At 27.8% G+C, this 25413-nt stretch overlaps 3 protein-coding genes across 3 annotated transcripts in view; 1 reads left to right on the top strand and 2 right to left on the bottom strand.

Annotated features, from left to right (window-relative positions):
* Positions 1 to 2943: 2943 nt before the first annotated feature.
* Positions 2944 to 9081, bottom strand: LOC113370622 (NPC intracellular cholesterol transporter 2 homolog a-like). Its single transcript, XM_026611319.1, has 4 exons — positions 8956 to 9081; positions 4984 to 5123; positions 4732 to 4890; positions 2944 to 3100 (listed from the first exon to the last, which is right to left on the bottom strand). The coding sequence occupies exons 1-4, from the start codon at positions 9020 to 9022 to the stop codon at positions 3017 to 3019; spliced, it is 450 nt and encodes a 149-aa protein (XP_026467104.1). The 5' UTR covers positions 9023 to 9081; the 3' UTR covers positions 2944 to 3016.
* Positions 9082 to 10406: 1325 nt separating this feature from the next.
* LOC113370701 (NPC intracellular cholesterol transporter 2 homolog a-like) lies at positions 10407 to 13392 on the top strand. The gene is made up of 4 exons (XM_026611395.1): positions 10407 to 10534; positions 12213 to 12352; positions 12935 to 13090; positions 13233 to 13392. Exons 1-4 carry the CDS (start codon positions 10468 to 10470, stop codon positions 13314 to 13316), a joined length of 447 nt encoding a protein of 148 aa, XP_026467180.1. The 5' UTR covers positions 10407 to 10467; the 3' UTR covers positions 13317 to 13392.
* A 3847-nt stretch (positions 13393 to 17239) lies between these two features.
* Positions 17240 to 25413, bottom strand: part of LOC113369924 (P protein-like) — a 64698-nt gene continuing 56524 nt past the window's right edge. The window contains exons 5-16 of the mRNA XM_026610546.1: positions 23549 to 23821; positions 20880 to 21083; positions 20689 to 20804; positions 20312 to 20450; positions 20089 to 20224; positions 19811 to 20004; positions 19580 to 19737; positions 19418 to 19496; positions 19232 to 19342; positions 19009 to 19156; positions 18796 to 18889; positions 17240 to 17455 (exon numbers count right to left, since the gene is read on the bottom strand). Coding sequence (XP_026466331.1) covers positions 17371 to 17455; positions 18796 to 18889; positions 19009 to 19156; positions 19232 to 19342; positions 19418 to 19496; positions 19580 to 19737; positions 19811 to 20004; positions 20089 to 20224; positions 20312 to 20450; positions 20689 to 20804; positions 20880 to 21083; positions 23549 to 23821 — 1737 coding nt within the window. The 3' untranslated portion in view covers positions 17240 to 17370. The remainder of the gene's footprint in view (positions 17456 to 18795; positions 18890 to 19008; positions 19157 to 19231; positions 19343 to 19417; positions 19497 to 19579; positions 19738 to 19810; positions 20005 to 20088; positions 20225 to 20311; positions 20451 to 20688; positions 20805 to 20879; positions 21084 to 23548; positions 23822 to 25413) is intronic.

The raw sequence follows: 25413 nt of genomic DNA, 5'->3' as shown, positions 1-25413 counted from the left end.
TCACCACTTTTCCTCGTCATTACAAATTGATTCTTTTTTTGATCATTCAAATCAGATGTTCCGTTCTTTTAAAAACTTGATTTCTATTTACTGCACTCTTTGTCCCGTATCTATAAAACGGCTGGACCTGCCATTGCCAAAAACTAATGAGTGCATCTCCCTATCAATAGGAATCGAATGTTTTTCGAATCATTCATATCGGATGATCCGTATCCATACATACGCCCACACATACACACACATCTATTGTCTGGGATGCGTAAAAGCATTTTCTTCGCTATACAAAAAAAAAAACACACACATCTATTTTTTCTGAAGTTTGCCAAAATGTTCAGAGACCTTCAAAAAGTGAAGAAATGCAAAAATTTTCAATTTCAATTTTTGGACGATTACAATAACTTACCCTACGGGAAGTTAATTAATGTCGTAAATACATCATAATGTTTACCAAGAAGTCTCTCAAATTTTAAATTTTCCGTAGGAAGGATAAAAATTGCAGAAAATCGAAACTGAAAATTTTTGCTTATCTTCACCTTTTAAAGGTTTCTAAACTTTTTGGCATACATAAAAAACATGGATGAGTGTGTATGTGTATATGTAGTATGAATACCATTTTTCTTCGACGTTCAAAAAACATTTGATTCCTATTGATGGGAAAAAGATTAGTTTCTGGCAAAGGCAGAGCCAGCTGTATCGGAGATACGGAGCAAAAAGTGTAAAAAATTCCATTCAATTTGTGTGATTCAAGCATTATCTAAATTTGGCGGATCCAGAAGTTTCGGTGTTGCAGAAAAAAATGAAAAATTGATATTTATTGATTATATATACATATAGAAGTTTCACATATAGAAATATTGATATTTGGATGACAGGTAGATCAGTGGCAAGTTTACAGGTACACAGGTGAAGACAATAAGAAAGGTAGACAGGTAGAAAGGCAGAAATGTAGAGAAGTGGGCAGGTCGACTGGCGAGTAGTTCGAATGGTAGGCAGGTTCAAACGCAGACAGGTTGAAACTTAGACCTGTAGACTCTTAGGCAGGAAGTCACTTAAACATGTAGATACTTGGAAGTAGATAGATAATATAAAGTATTTGATATCTATTGTTTAAGTCGATTAAGTTTACATATATTGAAAAATTTATGCAATTGGCTTTAAGGCAAAATGCCACTTACACTTATTTAATACTTTTCATGAGTAATTCGTCTGCTAATAGTTCTAATGATAAATGTTAGAAATTTGGAAAATCTATCAACATGATATTTATTTAGGATAGTATATGTAACATACTTAAGACATGCCTATTTTATTTAGCAGTATACGCGAAATACAAGTAAAATTAATAAATAATATGCGATAAAAGAAATCGAGAAACAATAAGGAAGAGTTTTCTGTCCAATTAATGGAATTGCTTTTAAACTAAATTTACACATTCCGCCAAAGTGAACAATATATCATTATAAAATAAGTAAAATTGACCCTGAAATTTAGCACAGGCGACCTAAATTCCATTTATAATTTATTTCAAGTTACGCGTTATTTGTCACTCTGTAACATTGACAATAAAAAATTGGCATAGCTTTTTGTTTTGATCACAAACAGATTTTATTACATTTGCTTTTTTGTAATATCATTGCCGTTCGGGATGACAAATCAAATTCGCAATCTGATGATGTTTTAAGTCTTCTCCGAAACAGTCAAGAACAAAAGACGTCTACATTGAAAGATAATTTATTATTGCTTTTTATGATATATTTAAGTATTATTTTTACAACCCGATATTGCTGATGGCAATCAGTTGCCATGCAAATCATGAGTTAATGTTTGTGGTAAATCCAAACTCCTTTCACCAATCGGTTAGAGTTTTTAAAACTACTAAAGTTTTAGTATAAAGTTGAAGCTTTGTTATTATTGAATTGAAATTATTAATATACTTAAAACAGACAGTTTTTTGATAAATTAATATACTAGTGTGTTAATACACTTTAATGTAAAATAAGTCGCTTTTGAGATTTGTTTTTTTTTCCTTCCGAAATTACAAGTTATTTTAAATCTTTAAAGCACTTCTATCTTATTCTGTATTTTAATTCTTGTGGGATAGTTTGTTATTTTCTTTCTCATAAAGCTTCAAAATATAATTTTACCCTTATTTGTTTAGATTTATTAATTAAAGCATACCTTAAACTCATCGCTTAAGACTACACCTAAGTCTGTTTTTACACGGTCTTTTTGTACACGGTTTTGATATAACACAGTTTGAAAATTGAATATTTTTAATTTTTTTACGAATTTATTCCATTTAGCACGATTTGAAATTTTATGTACCTAAATTTTTTTTGTCAAATTAAATTTTTGCAAAGTATGTTGATATCACAAAAAAGTATTTATGAAAGAAAAAAGTCTGAAACCATCGATAGTATCGATAGTTTGCGAACACTAGCTTAAACATTTAAGTGAATTCCCCTTTAGCGCGTACAAACAATTTTTACTGGTCAAAGCAAATGTGAATAGCACTAATTTAATTCTTGTTCTTAAAAATTCTTGTTTTTCACCAATTTTAATAGGTTTTAGAGATTAGGAACAAATCACCCATTTTTGTATAAGATCAATGTCTTTTTTTACACGTTTTTTTTTTACACGGATTCTTCTGGAACCAATCTCCGTGTAAAAACAGACTTAGGTGTACTTTGATAAATATGAACAAAAACATATTTTGCAAAAGCGAATTAAATATATACAATTATAATATATATATATATATATATATATTTATATATATATATATATATATATATATTTATATATATATATATATATATATATATATTGAATTTAGTATCAACACTATGATCACTGAAAAATATTTTCCATATTTGCCATTCTGCAAATAGATAAATATGTGACAATGTTGCAATACCCATAATATATCAAATACAATAAAATTTTGTATGCGAATATCAATTTTATTATTTTAATTTTGTTCCATCAATAACAAATCAAAAATTATTTTGGCTACTTATACAACCTTGCACGGGATCTTGAAACATACTACTGACTCATTACTGTCATCCACAAGTGACACCATCAAGTCCAAGTTTATCTGAAAGTGTAAGATGAATTCATATCAATATAAAAAAATCACAAATAAAATAAATTTGTAAAAGAAATATTAGACATATTCTTAAATCACTAATTATTATTCACTAATCTCTTCAACGTAATGGTTTCCCACCAATGACATCAAAAATTCAATTATTATTTATAATTATTAAAATTATACAAAATTTACAACTTTAATAAAAGTATTGAATAACATATGTCAATATAATATCAATAATTAATTATCAATATATCTATATCAAATTCTTGGTTGCAGGTTTAATATATAAGTACATTAGAACCTCGATTATCTGGCATTCAAATAATCGAAAATCTGGTAAATCGAATGTATGAAGAATAATGTTGTGTATTTATTGAAAATAACAATTACATACGTAGATATCAACGGAAGTCAATGTTTATTAAGAAATTAACACTTTCTTATGTCTGTACAAAATTGCAGCATTAATCATGCTAAAATTCGAATTGTAGGTTATGTACATACCAATCGAGGTTCTACTGTAGTTATAAAAAACAATGACATCAAATGAAGCAATTAGACAAATATATTCGTAAACAACTTATAACTTACTTATTTATATACAATAATACCCCGTCTAAGGCCGTTTTGTTTAGCGCTGTTTCTATTTAGCGCTCTTTTATTTCAACCCAAGTTTTGAAGGGGTAAATGTGGAAAATGTCGAAGAATTACTTCAAGAAGCTGCGCATTACTTCTTATAAGCTCAAGAAATTATCGGAACAAGAAGAAAACAAAAATGTTGACAGCAGTGATTCAGATGAACAGCAAAAAGAACTTTTGATGACAAAAGGAGTTTGTCTACCATAGAAACAATGGATCAATTCATTGAAAATGATCCAAATTTTGACAGGAGCTCAAAAGTAAGGCATTGTGTTAGAGATGCTCTATGCGTTTATGAAAAACTTTTGAGAGAACAACGCAAAAGAAAAAGGAAACAACATTAGATGCTTTTGTCACAAAAAAGGCAGAACATAGAAAACGCAGAAAGCTAACTAAATATGATTAAATATGATTTATATATTTTTGCAAGAAATATTAATGTGGTATTAATTTGGGCTTTATGAAATAAATGTTAGGTTTTATATTTTAGTAAAAAAACAGACTTTTCAATTTTAACACCAAACCAATTTCTTAGCCGTCTTTTCTTAACCCCAATATTTTCATGTAAAGAGCCTTGTTTAGCGCTGTTTTGCATTGCGCAAAACTTTGAAGAAACATATATGCATTTTTCTTATTTATAATCACGAATATATTTTATCTTAGCTTATAAGTGAATTGAAATTTTTGGCAAATTACAGTTTTCATTTGTTTTCAGTGCCAAACAATGCCTAAAATATTTTCAATGTCAAACAATGCTAAACGGTTTTTTGTAATTTTGTTCATTTATTTCTACAAACTATCTATATTTCTATAATCATATAGACTAAAAAAATCCCTTAACAAACTTCAGAAAGATTTATCAAAATCCGAATAATCGTTTAGGAGGAGTATCCTTTCATACATCATTACAGAAGAATTTTATATATAAGATATGACATGTGTGTTGAATATTAGAAGAATATATTATTAATTCATATGTTATAATTACTTACTGAAGGGTAAGATTGCAGTACTGGAACTTTAAGATTGTAAGTAACTTGGTCACCTTTCTTCAAGGGGCATTGGGCGCCATCGTTCAAATGATCACAAGCATTGTTTAAATGAGGAGGTAGGGGATATGGAACCGTCAAACCGCCGACTTTGGCTTTTACCTGTGCAATAGTTCAAGTTATATTGATTATAAAAATTAAATTTATCTTTTAAAAAACCGTAAATAATGTTCTTTTTGAAAATATCTTACTCACATATGGTGCAAGAGTAGCAGTATCGCTCGGAAGAGTCAATTTAACTTCGGTCAAGGAATCCGTACCGCGTTTCAGAGAGCAAGGCAATCTGTCGCAACCGGCAACTTCCACGCTGTCCGGGAGCGGCGTATTCCGATCACCTAAAATAGTAATGAATTTCATTAATAACAGGTTAATTTAAATCTTCAGCATAATTTTCAAGAATTTTTGTATAACAGATGTTGTTGATTTTTATATAATATAGTTTAGCTGTTATGGCGACTGTCACTGTACCCTGGCACAACCGTACCTAGGCTTCCCTACTTGTTTATCTATGGTGTAAATATGTACATCATTATAAATGAAGGAAGAAGTTGTTAAAAAGTTATTCGTTTATTAAGTCATGTGATGGATTACATTTTCAAGGAATTAAAGGTTCCAAATGTTCTTGAAATAATGTTAAAATTTATGGCAAATGAGTAATAATTATTTAATTAATTGGTTTAGAGTTTAATTTTTTTAAATTCTGTATTCAACGCTATTGATTTCAATCTTTTAAGGCTACATGATATATCATTCAGTATGTGATATAAAGTTTGAAAAGTATCATAAATTACAGTTTAACATAAAAACACCAAAAACAGCAAACAAGTTTAAGTCATATTTTTGAGCAAAATATTTATAGCGCAAATTGCATAGGTATTCATCCCTTATAACACATTGTGTTGCTTATACTACCCCCTGTGCTAAACAAAAATGAAATTAGTAAAAATTAAATGTGATAATCTGTTCTGTTAGAAACAGATATTATATCAATTTTTATCATTATATTATATCAACTTCTGAAATGCGAAAAAAGTAAACCTGCTCTTTTAGATCACTTTTCACGAAAAAAAACCCGATCGATGGATCGTTGGAGAATAACCCGTGGTTTATAAAATCAAAGTACCAAAACAAGATAAATTCAGAAATTAGAAACTGGAAATAGAAGTTAAAATTCTAAAGTGCAAGGATATCGAATGCACCAGTTCAGCGCCTCGCTATTAACAACGTTCTCACGCAACATATGCGTGCGCAATGGTGAATATGTTTACAGATTTAACACTTCTCATGTTGAAGTTTGATGAATATTTTTGCTTTGTGATACACAATAAAAAACTATAACTCTTTAAGATCACTTTTCACGAAAGAAAAACCGATCGTTGGATCGTTGGAGAATAAACCGTCGTTTATAAAATAAAACCATTACTGGACTTTTTAGCAGGAAATTGACAAGGCTGGATTAAGGTATCAAAACAAGATAAATTTAGAAATTAGAAACTAAAAATAGAAGTTAAAACTCTAAAGTGCCAGGACATCGACTGCACCTGTTATGCTCAGCGTCTAGCTATTGACAACGGTCTCACGCACCATATGCGTGCATAGTAGCGAATATGTTAAAAGATTCAACAATTCTCATGTTGAAGTTTGATGAATATTTTTGCTATGTAGTGTACAATAAAAACTATGTTTATGAATTAATTATGAAGCTGTTTACGCTCTATTTAGATAATAGCCCAACGTTTATCCTATCGATATTTGATAAATTATTTTATTATGGAAATTTCTCTGATATTAATCATATATTATTTTATTAGATGCAGAAATTACCAAGAAGAGTTATTTTCAATCTTTATTTCCAAGTGCTACTGCTCGGTATCGGGTTGACCGTAATAAGCAGTAGCGATTAGAATTTTTTTTTTCTCCTTGAATAAATCAATTAGAATTTTTTTCATAATTGAAATAATATATTTTTCCATTAATATTTGCAAAATTATTATATAACTTTACTCAAATGAGTTTTTAATATTAATTTCAAACTTTCATTTTTTGTAAATAACATAATTTTTTGCTCAAAGATTTAGTTTAACGCTATTGATTTAACTAATTAATTGATGATTTGTAGTGTTTTTTATTTTGTTATGACCAAAATGTTGCAAGAAATTTATTTCGTTGACACTCTATTTGTTACATATGTATTGCACAAAATATTTATTAAATTAACAAATTAATCAAGATCGCTAATATAATATTATTATTATAATTTTGAATTAATAAAAATTTTCGTTTGTGTTATTATCTTTTCAAGTTTATGACAAGTTAATTAATTTCACTGTAACAACTCCATAAATATAATTTTTTTATTATGTTATATTATGATTTATTACACATGGATTTAGATTTGCATTCTTTATGTAACCAAAGATGAATTACATTTTATATTAACACTTAACATGCAAATACCACACATTTATTCAAAGATAATTTGCAACAATCTTGATTAATTTGTTAATTTAATAAATATTTTGTGCAGTACATATGTTACAAACCTAGTGTCAACAAAATTAAATTACTTGCAACATTTCAGTCATAATGAAAGAAAAAAAAATGTACTAAAAATCATCAATTAATTAAATAAATCAATAGCGTTGAATGTAGAATTAAAAAGGAAAAAATAAACTCTAAACCGATTAATCAAATAATTATTACTCATTTGCCATGAATTTCAGCAATATTTTAAGTATTTATGATAAGAGTAAATATTTTTATATTTTCCTAAAACACGAAAATAAACATTTCTTCAGAAAAAATTCATATAAACTTATTATTAAGGCTTCAGCGCAAAAGATTTGGGGTGTATGTAAAGGCTATTATAATTTTTATTATAATTATATAATTTATTTGTACCATAATTATTAAGATTTTAATCCATGTTTATAAACTAAATACGATTTTTATATGTGACACGCAGTAAAATAGTTAAATCAATAAATTATAAATTAATATCGTTCAAAATGCGCTACATGATCTACTTTTAATTCCAGATAAATCTTATTAGAAAGTGTAATTTATTCATTGGCAATAATATATAGGTAAAAACAATAAAGAAGATTGTACACATCTGACATAAAACATTTTTTTACATTTTTTTGTAATTTATTAACTATATCGCATCCGCATTTGATACTTGTATATGCGTCAGAAATGCGTCAATATTATCATGAATATTAATACAAATGCTTTTTTATTGAAAATAATATTGTACTAGAATGTATAATTGTTAAAGTTTGACTTTTTTTGACGTTTGATTTTACAAATATTTTCATTATGTAGATGATTGATACTTCAATGTAAATATAAATTTTCTGTAATTATTGAATTCTTTATAAAAGAGTTAGCTTTGAATATTGCCAGCTTTAGAATATATTAACCAGAGCAATCAGAACTATTTTCTAACAGTAGGGTAGAACAAAGCTTAAAGCTCCGCGAAATAAAAAGACCGATCAGAAGGCAACCCAATGGATGTCTTTTCTTCTGGGGATGAAAATTTTACTTTTCTTCTGAAGTGTGATGCGATACGTTGCAACAATCTTATAAAATTTGAAAATAATTTGGGTCTATAATTGAAAACGGACATTACTACTGCTTGATATCAGTTAGTACGTAGCGCACGTTTTGAATTCATAACCCTGTGATTGCAAGGCTAAAGCATTTACATATATAATACGAACGCCACTAGTTTTAGAATAGAATAATTGCAATAAATAATTTTATTACATAATTTGTCACAACTAATGAATTTCCTGTATTTATTCGATGATAATGGATAAGGTTAACAAAATTTGAACTAGGTGTTAATGGCTTTCAGGCCAGTTGTAGAAGCAGTCCGATATATGTAAATAAATGAATAATCATTTTTTAGCTTTTAAAATTGACACAAAACTTTAAATTTTGACATTGCCCTCTATTTTTAATATTGATGAACTTCTTTAATGTAACCTCTTTTTGAATAGGTCTTAATTTTTTTAAATCTGTACAGTCGTTTTGGAAAAATGTGGTTCAAAATGACTTATCGAGAAGAAATAAAATTAGCAATGTGATTTTCTGACGAATGCTTAAACTTGTTTTTTTCGAAGTTAATAACAATTATTGATATGAAACTATATTACTTACATTTTGCAACTTTTGTAGCTTGAACTGCCAAGGGCACAATAATAGCTAAAACAACAAAAAGACGCATTTTGATAATTAGAAACACAATGAATCAATTACTGCTTAATTCACTAAATCAACCAGGACAGTACGATTTTCTGGTGGCTTTGGCAGAACTTATATAGTTCTAAAATGTTAGAAATCTTGTAAATCAAATGACGTGCAAGATTTTTTCCAAGTCAATGATGACAATTAGTTTATTGTTTTCAATGCAATTTACGCCAGGTGTTCCATTCAATTGTGAGTGCATTTATCAAATAAAAATTATAAGTGGATTAGTTGTATGTTATGATAGAGGATTAATATGCAGAACAGCAATTTCACTTATATTTTTACGCAATTTAAATACAAAACTTTGATACCGTGGGTTCAAAGAGCGAAAGGTTTGGGTTTGGGTTTTAATTTAGATATGCCTAATTTATATCTCACAATAATTATTTTTATTTATATCCATTTTTGTACCACAGCATACACCATCTTTTGTCTTAATATAAGTAAAATTTTGATGCCCATATTAGAAATTAATAATATGACTATGCCATATGTGATGATACTATTCAGAAAATTTTATTATAAAAGAATAATGTGTAATATGACGAATAAACTTGTAAAACTTGTAACATTGATTTTTTTTTTCAAATTAATTTACCTTCATAATTGTTGTTTTTTATTATTAACATCTTTGCCAAAGTGAAGGTTTAGTTGGTCCTTTATACCCCATCCACGAGTAACCTATTACAAAGGTTATATAAAAACATCTGTTGAATCAAGTTTTAAAATAACAATAAATCTTGTAAAACAATTAAATAACGTATACTTGAAAATTAGATTAAGGTCTCGTAAATTAAACAATAAAGCCCACATTCAAAAAAACTAAAGCAAATAGTTTTGTAATAAATTTTCAAACATAGCCATTTATTTCGTAGCAGCACAGTTGTCCTATTTAAGGTAATGACTTGTTACACATTTTTTGCCCTGTACTTTCATATATTGTTGCTAAGAAATCCTTACTTCATTTGATTTTGAGTTGGACCATTTTACCCGCGGAGTTTTGAGGCTAGCTACTGTACGTGTTAATAACTATAAATCTTTGCTAAATTTTAAATTTTTCAAATATAGCATTTTTTATCTTTCTGCGTATACATAGATTAATTAATTAATTTAAATTTTCCAATCTTTTATAAAAGATTATGTTTAGAGTGCCTCATCCAATTAATAATTGAACACCTGGGATGAATTTGTTTATTATTGAACACCTGGCCTAAGTTTTAAAAAACAATAGATAAATATTATCAGAAACGCATGTAAAGAAATATGCAAGCACGTGATAATAGATAGTTGCCTAATGATAAGAGAGATAAATTTAATAAAGTTGCTATATAAACCTTGTCAAAAATCTTTAGAAGGTCGTAGTCATTTTAGTGATTCAGTAAATCATTTCTTCATTTTGACAAATCAGTATTAATTTTCAAAATGCGTGCCTTGATTGTTTTGGCTATCATTGTGCCTTTTGCTGTACAAGCTACCACCATCGCAAAATGTAAGTAGAAACTATTATTAAAAAAAATATATTACTATAAAAAAGTTCTATCTTTAAAAAAAAATAGCGCCATTATTATTCATCATTATTGTTTTTTTTGTCGCCTGACGATTTATTTATTATTACATTTTATTATATCACTTTTTATTATATTTATTATTATTATTATTATTATTATTATTATTATTATTATTATTTTATCATTATTATTATCATATTATTATTTTATTATTATTATTATTTATTATTATTAGTATTAGTATATTTATGATATTAAATTACATTTACTTATTATTTATTATTACAAAATTTTGAAACTGGTACTGATAAATTAGGTTTGTCCTATTCAACCTATTATAAAAAATTAAACTAATATTATACCACAAAAACTTGAAATTGGGTAGGACGGAGCACAAAGGTCCAATTTGACTTTGAGCAATCAGTGATTAATAAAAATATTATGATAATTTTTTTTTGCTAGATTGCCGTCTTATTTGTTTTCAATAAAATCTTCATATGAATAAAAAATTCACCAATTTCATCGCCAATAGTCTCGAGTTTAATTTATGATTTTGTACTACTTAAATATTATAAGAATACATAGTTAATATCAGTATAATAAAAAACTGTCGACAGATATAAATATGAGTGGTAGATTGTTTTATTTTAATATTATTGATCATAATTTACATTATCAAAGAATACGGTTCAATCAATTTATATAAACAGTTATTAATTAATATCATTACATAGCAAAATTGATTTTTATTTTATTTGATAAAGTCTTCTAAAATTAATTTTATTTTTGTGTAAATTTTTGTGCATTTGTAAACAAAATTGGGCGCCCATTTACGCTTTTAATTTTTGCATAATGTTTAAATTAGTTGATGTTAGCAAATTCTTTTACGTCATTGCTTCGATATTTGAATATATATTCAATTTTATATAAAATTGTTCTTTAGTCGATTTAAAACTTGTCATTTAATCAATAATATTTGGTACTTTATGGCTTAACTTAACTTAATGTTAATAATTCAAATTTTGTTCTAAGAATTTTGTTCATTAAAAAGGAGAGTTTAAGTATTGTGACAACTGAATAAATTTAAAAAAAATAATTTTTAGTATAAAATTACACAAACTGATAATCACTTTATCTACATATTGGCTAATAAAAATTTTATGGTAGATTTTATCACATTTGCGATAAAAAAAATCTTATATCTGGTTATCTGAATTCAAATTATAATAAACTTTATATCTGATTAAAACCTAATTTTATTGATACGACTCGATTTATTTGGGTAATAACTTAATTTCATTGATTAATCGTGTATTAATGTAACTTGTCATCGTCAATCATTCTTGAACTTAAAACATTGACATAGATATTAATTTAATTAAAACTATATTAATTGTATTTTACTAATCTGTTTAAGGAAATATGAATTAATGATTCATACATAGTTAAATTCTGATGTAGAAATTTTATTTTGCAATGCACAGATAGGATATTGTTTCTGGTTTGCTACAAAAATATAAAACAATGGAAACAAAATGTTATATTGTCTTCAAAATCTCTTACAACTATTTTGTGGGTAATATTTTGTTGCTGATATTGATCTCCCATCAAGTCAAAAATTTAAGATATATGTATCAATTTTATTATTACCTCTTGAAGGTGATAATGGAGCTCCTCTGCCAACCAGTGTTGACGTCGAAGGATGTGACAAATTACCTTGTCCATTAGTTCGTGGAAGCACCTCTTTGACTGATGTTAAATTTACTGTCTCTGCCGATTCTGCTACTCTGAAACCAGAGGTAAGAAAAAAAATCAAAAAGATCATAATCGTATTAAAAACCTAAATAAAATTTTCTAATTATTGGGCTATTGCTAATTGAATGTGTAAGAGACAGGACTGCTATTGGTATTTGAATATTTTGGTAATATTTATTTATTTTGCAATTTATTTATACAACGCATTCGAAAGTCATTAAATTTTTTAATAATCTCAAATTACATGAATAAATCTTTTCTTAGAAAAATATATAATATGCTTTAAAAAGTAAAATTTAACTTTAATATCTTATAATCATTTGATTTAGTGGTCCCACATACGATACCCACCTCGGGTCGGGCTACCCGATATCAAGCAGTAGTGACATCGTTTTTATCCAACATTGCTGCCTCAATTGAAAAATCATCACTATTGCAGAAATTGTAGTAATAAAAATTCATCACATAGAGATAGGATACTTGTTTAGGTTGCTATCTATAAAATCCTGTCAAAATAATATTTCAGTTATTTTGGTAGTTAAAACATATAAATAAATCCGTTTATGAACAAATAATATATTAATACATACCTTTTAGAAATAAATTAATACATTATTTCTTTGTAGGTAAAAGCCAAAGTTGCAGGTGTCACCGTTCCTTACCCATTACCCCCAGAGCTAAGTGATGCTTGCCAACACCTTAAAGAAGGATCTTGTCCTTTGAAAAAAGACGTTAAAGTCACGTACAACCTGAAAGTTCCAGTACTTCAGTCCTACCCAGCAGTGAGTATAAGCAACTTTAAAAATCTGAAAAAATTATATGAATTAAAACATTTTTAACTTTTTATCATATTTAATAATTTCCTACTTCCCTTTTATATATCATTCATATAATAAACATATAATTGTTCATATCTTTTATTAGATTAACTTGGATTTGATGGTATCTCTTGTGGATGACAGTGCCAAACCAGTCCTATGCTTCAAAATTCCCTGCAAAGTAGTTTAAGATGATAACCAATGTTATAATTCATATGAATTATATAAGTGTCGAATACTAGTCAAATACAAATATTTTTTAAGAACTCCAATTTTTATTCATGTTTATTATAGTACTAAGGACATAACAATCGGTAACTAGGAAATTAAGTTATTAAGAAAATGAATCGAATTGATAAAATTAGGACTTAATCAGATATAAAACTTTAAATTTAGATAATTAGATATAAGGCGTTTAATCATAAATATAAAATCTACTATAAATACTTTATTAGCAAGCATTTAGATAAAATAAGTATCAATTTGAGAAATTATTTTTCTCAAAAAATTTCTGTTTGGCACAGAATAATCTATACTACTATGTGTTAAAACAAACAACATTCTTTGAACAAAAATTATGTAAATACATTTAACCATCATAAATTGTGAAATCTTAACAGTAAAAGTAACCATTATTTTCGGCCTTTTAATTTTCAAATTAAAATTTAGTTTTGTGTTTGAAAGTAATTTTTATTTGCTAATTTATAATGCGTAAATGTTTTGCCGACAATTCAAGTCATTCTGAATCGTTTGAGAACAAAATTAGTAAAATTGTGTAAAGTGTGGTAAGGCAAAATTTGATCTTTGGTTGAAGTATTTTCGGAAATTGTTTGAAAGATATCAGTTGGAATTGATTAGTTTTTATCAAAAAGAAACTGTGTACAGTATCTTCGTAATTATTTGTTGAAAAATGATTTTTTGGCAATTTTAATAACACTTTGCTTAATGATCAAGTACCTAGATGGTCTTAGCGATTTTCCTAAAATATTACAGGCCTGCGAAAAGTGTTTTAGTTATAGTGATTAATTAAAGCTTGAAATAATGGGCCGCGTGCGCTTAAGACTTTTTAGTATATCATTTGCAAGTCGCAACAATGAGTTTTTAGTAATTTACACCCAATATAAGAAAAACTGCGTTAGTAACACAAAATCTAATAAAAAAATCACAAAATTACTAAACAATGTTTTTTTACCTGAATTCTATTAAAAATGTGTTACAACAAATAGAAGATATACATATGTAATGAACGGTATTGCACACATGTTTGAATCACGCAACGGAAGTAATAAAAATTAGAAATCTATATGAACTTCGTTGGACAAAAATGACCTTATAACGATTTTGCAAAACAAAAGTATTACTTCAAATTAAAGTACAAAAAATGACAACAAGAATAGTTCTGGTGAAGAATTTTATTTATGATTAACAAATAGTATTTGGTATTTATATCAAAGTTATTTAATTTTAGAGGCGCATATGTATATTTATCATGAAAACGATAAGTATATTTGATAACTGAAGTTGTTCAGTAAAAATGAAATCGGACAGTTTTAAATGTCAATTACTTTCAGCAAAAATAACCCTTTCCACTCGCGAATTGCGAGATTTATTTGTATTTTGAAGCCGTAGCGGCGGCATCCGAGTTAAAAACGAAAGGGTTAAAAATGATATGTTAGCTTGTAGCCTTTTTTATACTTAGAACAAAGCAGTCGCATCGGATTTTTGATAAGTTTTGGAGTAAATATTTTTGAAACTGCTGTAATATGTTTACCATATCGAATTAGCAAAGAAAGTATATAATATTTATAAATTTTATTTTTTATTAAATATACATACATTACATACATTAAATTCTATCATATCAATTAATTAATCCTCAAATATCATGTAAAATAATACGCCACCAATGGTTGATTACATTAATGAATACAGAAATATTTTCTCGTTTCAGTAATTAAATACGCCTGGATACATATTACAAAATATGTATTTAAGTTCTGAAAATGGTTACGTTTCTGTTTGAAATTAACGTATTTTTTGTAACAATAGTTTCATCTTAAGTTGTACAAGCGATTGATTAAATAATATGATTAATAAATGTGCGGATATTCGTTTATCAACACAATAATTTGGCCACTGGGTAAATATGTAGAAAAACCTTCCAACTTGATACTAAATTTTGAGTAAATGAATATGAGTTTGAGTAGTTGACTCCTAAAGAATTAAAGGTTTTAAAGTAATTCAGGCAGTAGAGGAGAAGAGAAAATCAAATAGTTTTTTCAAGCTTCAGAATATTATTTGAAGGTTGAAAAACAAGAAAAAAAGAATGACTAACAATAAGAACAAAATTTCAAAATCGAGAGAAGACCCACTTTGATGTTTGTAATTCGTGTCTGATGCGTATATGCAAAAACTCAGAGTCCTCCAGTCAATGGAGCGTTTTGGGTCTGATTTTTTTTACTGTACTCCAATTTTCATGAAATTTTGGAATTAGGTTCATCTCACGCTCAAGTTCAATTATGACTCCACCACACCTCGGGGGGATAACAATCCTTCTCAGTTGTGTTTTTTTTTTTTTAATAACGTGGGATATCGATAGAAGAATTAATTATAAGAAAAATATGTGTTTCAACAGAAATAGGGATAAAAATAATAATTTCAAAAAAATCATTGGAAACATTTGGTTTACCATATTGGTTTATCTCCATATCCACATGATCTACTTGATTTGACTGACGACTTTGCCCTGTAAAATAACATTCCTTTTAAAATATTTTAAATATAAAGAACCAAATTTGTTGTTTCAAAACTTGCCAAAATTAATTTTATGTGAGATTTGATATTGTGTTTTTAATTTAAGAAATATAATTTAATTACTGTACCTGTTTGTACAAAATCTAGATACTAATTTAATGTTCATCTAAATTTCTGATTTAATTGGTACGTTATCCAATCATCTTCTTGCTCCAGTCATCTAACAAATTTCATTGAAAATTACTTATTAAAAATAAAATTAATTTTATTCAAAATTGTTTATTTACAGTGACAAAATTACCTATACAACAAGTATTTCTGATAAAAAAATATATATTACTAGTAACCAATTATATATATTTTCATCAAATTTAGAATTCACTTTATCTTATTGAATATTTTTAATTATCACATACGAAATTTTATGAGGTTTTTTTAATTTGAACTTTTACAAGATCGTTAAAGATCTTCGAAATAAAATGTACATATGCAAGTGAGAAACAAATATTATGATAAAATAAAATATCAATAATTATTCTAAAATTAACGTAACTCAAATATCATAAATTACTAAAATATACGTATCTATAAATAACATGTCGCTAAACTATATTATACATATACAAGTTTATATGAAAATTTTGATTTATAACAATTACATTTTATTATTTATCAATTTAATTAGTTGTCTACAATACTTTAAATTAAATTCACCTACACCATTTGTTCAAACTAAACAATTGTTTATTTAAATGGTCTAATAGGAAATCTATGTTAATGAAATGACAAAATGCATTTTTCAATTTGTTTAAATGCATCTAAAAATAATTTTACATTTTGCCTTCAAAAACTATCAATGATTTTTTATAGATCTATAATTATATACATTATCAAAAATATTTTAGATATGGTAACGTGCTTACCACGATTTGATTCGTATTAGTTTATACATTAACTTTATTAGATTTGTAGTAACAGATTTATTATTAAGAACAATATTTCACGTGCAACAAAGTGATGTGTAATTATTTTTGTACGAAGAACAATTTTCTAAGATTTTAATTTAATACTCACTAATACTTATACCTCAGTTTAATATTCGCGAACGAACACTAAGGCAATTCGATTTTTCTTTAATATTATAAAATTGCACACATGATTTTTTAGTTAAAAATATGATACATCCAATCTCGTATTTTGTTTTAGAAAATATACACTATACTCATAAAAATATGCTATTTCACCTAAAGCGTATTTGATGAATTTATTGAAACATGTTTCGAATACTATATAAATTCATGTTCATAAGCTTATTCTTAACATAGTTTTCTTTTCTAATGCATGTCAATATCTGTATTTAATAGTGAATCAAATGCAATTCTCATTAAATGTGCGTTACTCATGTTTGCAATTATTGCATTAATATTGGGTGTCTTAAATTATAAACAATATTTCATAAAACCTAATTGTAATTTCAGGTACATGTGACATCAATGCCATTGCAAGGCGACGTGGGCGATCATAAGGTACACGGTGGTTACTAATATGCTGCCGATCATAACTGGAAAACCGACCCTAGAAAAAAATATACAAGTTAGTAATCTCCAAAACTTTATAGAATAATACTAATTAATTTTTTAGGTCAATAGAAAATATTGAACAAATAATCTAATGTGATTGACTTAATAAATCTCTAACTATCTAGGTGACCATACGCCCAGGTTTGACCGGGACAGTAACAGATTTTCACCTTGTGTCCCGGGTTTTTCTGGAAGCAATATTTGTCCCGGATTTAGATCTTTTGTTTCGGTTTTTTGAAAATTAAAATTAAAATTAATAGAAATTATAAAAACAAACGAACAAGTGCTAATTTTTTCAAATTAATTATGAAGAAAATTGAAGAAAGTTTTAAGCAAGGCTCAAAAATAAAAAAAAATAGAAACAAAAGTCCGCAATTTTGATTGATAGAAAATGATTTATATAAAAAACTTTTCATTGTATTCTTGAATAGCATATTTTATTTCAAAAACCTCCCCCTCCTCCGTCCCGTATTAGCATAACTAAAAATTGCAGTTCCGGTTTTGACTTAAAAAAAAATATGGTCACCTTAAATATAACTCATAGATAAACTTTGTCTTCTTCCAGTAGAATAAGAAGAATATTGTTGTACGTTTGGAAGCTAGCAGCTAGCTTAGAAAAATTAGTCAGAAAAAATTCCAACTGGGTTCAAAGTAGTTTTTAACCCTTTCGCTACAAACAACTATAGGCGACATACAGATGATGACTATCTATGAGACGTCTATAGACGACATCCAATGTGTTGACTTCTGCTCCAAGATTTATCAAAAATTTAATTATGGAATATTGCTATTTGCTATTAAGATATTTAGTTCATCAGAAGTGTAATTTTTCATTTTTATATATTTTTTGATAACCATTAAAAAAATCCTTAAACATGTCGGGCTCGGATCGTTTAGTAGCGTTACTGGGCGGCTCTCCGTTACGTATAGCAGCGTCACTTTTGCGAAAAACGCTCTAGAAGCGGAGTGAGGAAGCGTGATATTGCTTTTACTACATATTAAGAAGCACATTTTCAAAATACTCTTCAATACAGTTAGATATCAATGTTTGTCATCAATTTAACCTAATGTCCAAAGATAGTTGAAGCAGTCGACATACCGAGAGAAGAACTAGAAAGATCATCAATTATTTCATACTTATGTAATTACAACCATACATGTTTGTTGGAATATTTGGAATGTACTTCCTTACTCAAAAACCAACTGATAAATTTGGTACAAATAGTTTTTCATGATCAGAACTTGCAATAATGTAGTTACAAAATACATAGCCCCGCATCAATCTTTTCTCGTAAACAACATTAACAAAATTACAAAAAAGTTCAGAAAACTTACTTGAAATACTCGACAAATGTAAATCTATAACCATGTTGTTCGGCTACACCAGCACAAACCACATTAGCCGAAGCTCCAATTAATGTTCCATTGCCTAAAAGAAAAATTTATAACTTATAGTATTCAGTTAACTATGTGTAGAAAGATGTCTTAACTTCGACCATTACAAATTGTTGTAATTATAAACAAAAAATTATTTATATTAACGATTACCTCCCAAGCAAGCGCCGAAAGCGAGTGCCCAAACTAAAGGTTGCAATGGTAAGCCTAATTCTTCATTTTCCGCTAAAGAGATCGCGATTTTGACCATCATTGTCGTTAGAGGAATGTTGTCAACAAATGCAGAAGCGATGGCAGAAACCTAAAGAACAATACATTTTTAATAAAAAAAAGATAAGAATATGATAATAAATTAAGTATTAGTAATTTGTTTTACCCAAAGTATTAACAGTATCGCTACTGCCAATCTTGATTCTTCAGATACTGAAAGAATGACTGCTTCAGTTTGTTTTCCTATCCAATCAATCAGACCCAGTTTTGAAAGCGCCTAAGAAGACAAATAATTCTTATTTTAAATTCCTATACTAATTGTGCATTTTTTTACATCATATTTACAACTTACCTCCATAAGGACAAATAATGCAGCAAAGAAGAGCAACGTTGTCCATTCTACTCTTGCCAGAACGGACTCCATATCTTCCCTATAAGATCGCAAAATTATTTGTAAAATTTCATATTGAAAGAACAAAAATTTGCAAAATATAATATAATTTAATATATTAACCTATCTGCCAAAATAAGCAAAAGTAGTGCTCCTAACAAGGCTGTCCAGCCCAAAGACAATCTTTGCAGTTCTGGTACCGAATGCAGGAAGAAGAAACTGATGACGAACACAAGAGTTATGCCTGACTTGACGAGCAATACTTTGTTACGAATTGGATACTGAAAAAAATATATAACAAATGTTATACTAATAGAAAAATGAGTTGCAGATATGTCAATTAAGATTTACTACCTTCTGCTGCAATTCTTCGAGGTTAGCTTTGTAGCTTTCAAATGGTACACTTCCACTGAGCAATTTCTTCTTCAATTGAGTTAATAATCTTTGTACTTTTTTGGTTAAAGTTTCTCTGACCAAATCTTCGTCTTTTGAGTAACTGGATAAAGAAGCTGCTGCTCTCTGCCAGACTGCAATCTCATGTCTCAACTCTAAAAAAGGAAAATAATAAAATATATTCTTGAGACAGTAAAACTTGGATTAAGTAAGTAACCCATCAAATATACTACAAGTACCTTGAACATCGTGGGGTTCAGAAAATCTCAAATTGTTGATGTTTCTAAATTTCAATCTTAATTGGAAATACGTTTGAACCATAACAAGTAAGACTCCGATTGCCATGTGCATTGTGAAAGTAGTAAAGTTAACGCCCTAAAATGAAAACAAATGAAATAATTATGTCTATATATATACCCAAAGCTATATTTATTGATGATTGTTTTGAATTGTAAAACTTACATTCTGTGAAATGTGACTGTTAGAAGCGATAATAACATTTGGAGGATCGCCAACTGGTGTCAAAGCTCCGCCAATATTTGAGTAAATTATCATGGACATTAAGATGGGTACCGGGTTTAGTTCCATCACTTCACATAACCTATGGTGATGAATGTAATTTTGAAATAGTTGAATGGCTCATTCATACAAACATATCACAAAACCAACATCTAATACACATATTAGCATTTATGAAACATATTTTTTTATTGATTCATACGTAATATATGTAATAAACTTGTAACTAAGTGTTATACTAGGTAACGACACTGCATAAAAGTATTTGAATAATAAGTTATCATATGAGTAAATTTAATAAAATAAAACTCCTTATTCACCTTATCGTAACTGGTGTCATAAGCAACACGGTTGTGACATTGTCCAAGAAAGAGCTCATTATGGCCGTGAAGAGACACAAACAGTTAATCAATGGCCATATTCTTCCAGATGTGATCTGCAATTTATTATTTTATTATTTATTAATTCATTTTTTTCATATTATGAGATCAATATCGACCGAATATTTTACCTTGTATGCGTATACTGCCAAAAAGTCGAAAATACCGGTTTCTGAAAAGATTGCGACTAAAACCATCATTGAGAAAAGTAGAAGAAGAGTTTCTACATCAATCCAAGAAATCAACTCCGACATTGTTGGCCTTTCGTTCAATGCTGCTAAAATAGCAACGCTCATTGTGGATGCCAAAATTGCAGCAAATGTACGATGAACAATCTGAAAATAATAATAGAAAATTTAGAATTAGCATAAATAAATAATACATTATTATCCACTTGATAGAGAAAAGTAGCGATTCAATGTAGATAAGTGTAGACTTCAATATAGTTCAATATTGAATGAAATATCTTTCCAACTATTATTTAATTTAAATAATATTTCTAAATGATTGGTAAGGTTGTTGTTGTTAGTTCGGTTTTAATTGGTTGTCGATTTTCAAACAATTCACTGCGTTCAAAGAAACGTTACTAACCTAATGCAATTGAGGAGCCATTTTATGAATTGCGATAATGGTTCGATTCAATGTTTTTTTTAATTATTTATGAATAGCAAACAAAATGATTTAATTTTGTAATCTATCATGATTAAATTTAAATAAAGCTACTATTGTAAGAAAAAAAAAATACTTTAGTGAGTGAATTTCTAATTAAAGCTACGCCACGTCAATAGACCCGCAATTTTTTAAGTTACGATTAAACTAAATTAATTGAGATTCAACTAGATACAGAAAAATAATCAAAATGATTATTTTAGCTATTTGTTTTATAACTAAATAAATCATTTCAAATTATGTTTATGGAAGTTAAACGAGGGATATCCAAATCATTAAAGTTTATGATAAATGAAATCATCACAGTTAAAAAATACGTGACGACCATGTTTAGCATTTTACTAATAAATCTATTTTATTGCAATTTCAGTCAGACAGAATTACATATAAAATGATGCACAAGAGGTCATAATATGTGGGTTTTATAACATCATAAAATTGTCATAATAATAATTGAAAAGACGCAAAATATTTATGATCAGCATAACAAGATAAGCTTTACAAAAAACTCAAAATCATCGTCTTAACTAAAAGTTAAGTGTTACCTAATAAATAGTATGGGAATTCTCCTGAATCTTGAACATAAAACTACTTTTACGCTTAGGTAAGATTTGTTAGTCAGGCGAATTATAGATTATAAAAGCATAAACGATCTCTTGATAGAATTATTAATTATGAAGTTATTGATTAGATCAGTATCAAGTAGATAAATAAATTATTAATCCTGCTACGAGAGGGTATTTCGCAGAAGTGACGCTACTGTACGAGCCAGTAAATCGCCCAAGTAAATATTGTGTCACACAAAAATATTTCTACATTTTCCATACATTAACGATAAAAATATATTTAAAAATTAAGATCTACACTTCTTAAAAAAATTAACTAATTGGTATTGGTACTTTGCCTGGAGGCAAGTTATATGAACTTCCCGATATGTGTAAATAATCGACTTAATGAATAAAAAATAAATTCGTTTATAAGTAATTAAAAGTATTCTAAGTGGATTTATTACACATATTTGGAAACGAACGAACACGTACACACTCGGAGTATTTTTTTCAAGAAATTTTCAAAAATCAATCATTTTTATAATTGAACCGGTTTCTGTAGGACTTTATTGGTTTAGTATTTTCATTAAGATCAGGTACTCTATCGTTATACCAAGTAAATCGTGTAATTTTAATTTTAACAAACATAAAAAAATTCTACTCATTTTCTCAAACTTTGATGAATTTTTAAAATTAAACTACTTGTCGTAATACCGTAATATTTCAGTAAATTCCATAAGACTATGATACATATCGCCAAAAAAGTCCCATGAAAATCGGCTTAAAATTAATTCAATATTTAATTTATAGAAAACGGCTCGGTATATTTTCACCTAAAACAAATTAGTATCATTTCCAACTAATATCTATTATAATATAACTAATATGTGAAATCGATTCGTTAGTATGAGCTTAAATGTGGACGCAAAGTTTGTCGCATTTGATCCAGAATGGCTTGAAACGTCGAGAAAACATAAAATTAGCGAATCGGATTTTTTTTATTAAAACATAAATTTTTCCTTCGGGAAGTTAAAAACAGCAGTAACAAATTAGAATTCTTAATTATTCAACTGAGAGTTTACAGTTGATATTCGTGCACACAGGTCGTCAGGAGGATGTCGTCTGTAGAAGACGATCGTAGCGAGAGGGTTGATAATATTTGATTAATTTTATTAGCCATTTAATTTGTGAATAAAAGATTTTAAAATCACCAAATTAAAAAGTACCAGATTTATATGAAAGCTAATTTAACCCTTAACGAACGATTACCGCCATACTCGCGACATGTAAATATTCGAAAATAATCGAATGCAGCTATAAGGCGACATGACGAAATCAGAAGGATTTTAATGAAATCATAATATAAATTTAAATATCAGTCAACAAGCAGTATTAGACGAATTTCATTCTATTTAAATCCAATAATAATAATAAAGCGATATTAATAATGCAACTTCTCTCGCTTTAGAAATGAAGCCCTTAACTTCTTAAAAATCTGTCGACCTATTGGACATATAAAGTAGTGCGCTCGTTCATAAATGTTAAAAAAAAGTTTAAAACTGAAAATTAACAGAAAATATTACCTCAAACACAATCAAAATATATAGCCCCAAAAGAACAACAGCGGCGTAAATAACTCCATCATCCATGTCGATGGGGCTGACATCGTATCCGATGCTGAGAGGAAAATTGGCCTCGGCATTGGTGCGCATTCGAACACGGGCGACGCTGTCTGGGATCTTCCTGGACGGGTAAGTTCCCAAAGTGAAGACGCGCCTTCTGGTAAGTTCAGGCACAATGTCGAACAGATCTTCGGAGACTATTGGCAGGCGCCAGAAGGACGCATCGGAGATGTTCTACAAATACAGAATTTACATATAATCAACTGATGCATAAATATTAAATTATAAATAGAAATTGCTAGTTTAATATATAACTTATTAGCTTAAACTAGTTATGTTAATAAGAAAGTTAAACTAATATTTGAATGTTAATGAAACGATGTTCTATAAATGACATTATTACGTCAAGTTATTTTCCAGGGTTTAATTAAATATTTGCACTTGCTGACTTCCAGCAAACTATACATTGTAATGTATGTTGTTCGTCATCAATAAATATTTACATATCATAATATTGATAGAAATAATATTTATACAAATAAATTTGGTTTGTTCTATTTATATTTTCCAAACACTTCCCAACGGGATTTAATTCATCAACTCTCCTGATAAAAAATGGAAATCACTTAGTCATTATTTATAAGAAGTTATTTTATAAGTAAATAGTTAAAATTATATAATTATCAATAAAATACGTGGATATTATATCGAATGGGAAAACGACTATTGAGTTGTTATTCCAACATGCCCCTTTAATATACAATATCCCTTTACTGCCGACTATTGTAAATTCCACAAATTTATTAATTGGACAGTTGTAAATAAAAAAGATGAAAACCTTCCCAACTGAAGAACAACTCAAATAACGACATTTTCCAGATTAATTATATATTATTAACTCATTAATCGCCACGATAATTTCAGAAAATGGTATACATTGGCCATTGCAACTTAATTAGGTAATTTAGTTAAAAATGTATCAAGAAAATTTAATGTATTGAATAAAAAAAATAGTTTTTGCCAAAATTTTGGAAAAACAATTCATATGCCGCACATATATGATTGACGTAGCCATATAGTAAAACATTTTTCATACTACAAAATTGCCCATTCCTAATGTAGAACTCCATAGCCTCAGATAAATATAACTGGCATGGCGATTAGCGTGTTAATATCGATGATAAATATTTTTCATAATCTTTAAGCTGTTTAGAAATAATTTAACTGAGAATTTTAAATGTACTTAACAGTAAGGTGACCATACGTCGGGAAAGTCCGGATTCAGATCCTTTGTCCCGCATTTTTGAAAATTGTAGGTAAATTAACAAAAATTGTGAAAACAAACAAACAAGTGCTATTTTTTCAAATTAAACATGAAAAAAATTGAATATAATTTTATACAAAGCTCATAAGCAAAAAAATATATAGATAAAAAAATATAAAATAAGAAAAAGATAAAAAAGTATTACATTTAATCGAATAATAAAGTTCTTACTAAAAGTCTGCAATTCTGATTTTAATAAAATTGTTTCGTGCAAAAATTTATTTTTTTATATCCTAAAATGGATTCAATATTTTAAAGCTCACCCCCCCCACTCCCGTCCTGAATTAGCATAACTAAAAATTACCGTCCCGATTTTGACTTCAAAAAAATATGGTCATCTTATTAATAGTGTCGTGCAGTTAAAAACATAAAATATTGTTCAGAAGTTTAACCAAATTAATAACAGTTTACATCATGTTAAATAACATGATTCTTTTAAATATTGACTATAAGAATGATTCTTAATATTATATGAAGTTGAAGGTATTATTTTATACTTTAA

This window comes from Ctenocephalides felis, unplaced genomic scaffold (assembly GCF_003426905.1).
Source record: "Ctenocephalides felis isolate EL2017-DRISC unplaced genomic scaffold, ASM342690v1 CF-g0.4_SCAFFOLD_01492, whole genome shotgun sequence".
Taxonomy (NCBI): domain Eukaryota; kingdom Metazoa; phylum Arthropoda; class Insecta; order Siphonaptera; family Pulicidae; genus Ctenocephalides; species Ctenocephalides felis.
Note: the sequence above shows the minus strand (reverse complement) of the source record. Positions and strands in the feature narration are given on the sequence as shown.

Excerpts from the sequence above, each read along its gene's own strand:
- LOC113370622 (XM_026611319.1), bottom strand. The coding sequence starts at position 9,022 with ATGCGTCTTTTTGTTGTTTTAGCTATTATTGTGCCCTTGGCAGTTCAA. Across the intron at positions 5,124-8,955 it reads AGCTACAAAAGTTGCAAAAT|GTGATCGGAATACGCCGCTC; the intron begins GTAAGTAATATA and ends TTACTATTTTAG. Across the intron at positions 4,891-4,983 it reads CTGCTACTCTTGCACCATAT|GTAAAAGCCAAAGTCGGCGG; the intron begins GTGAGTAAGATA and ends ACTATTGCACAG.
- LOC113370701 (XM_026611395.1), top strand. The coding sequence starts at position 10,468 with ATGCGTGCCTTGATTGTTTTGGCTATCATTGTGCCTTTTGCTGTACAA. Across the intron at positions 10,535-12,212 it reads AGCTACCACCATCGCAAAAT|GTGATAATGGAGCTCCTCTG; the intron begins GTAAGTAGAAAC and ends TACCTCTTGAAG. Across the intron at positions 12,353-12,934 it reads CTGCTACTCTGAAACCAGAG|GTAAAAGCCAAAGTTGCAGG; the intron begins GTAAGAAAAAAA and ends ATTTCTTTGTAG.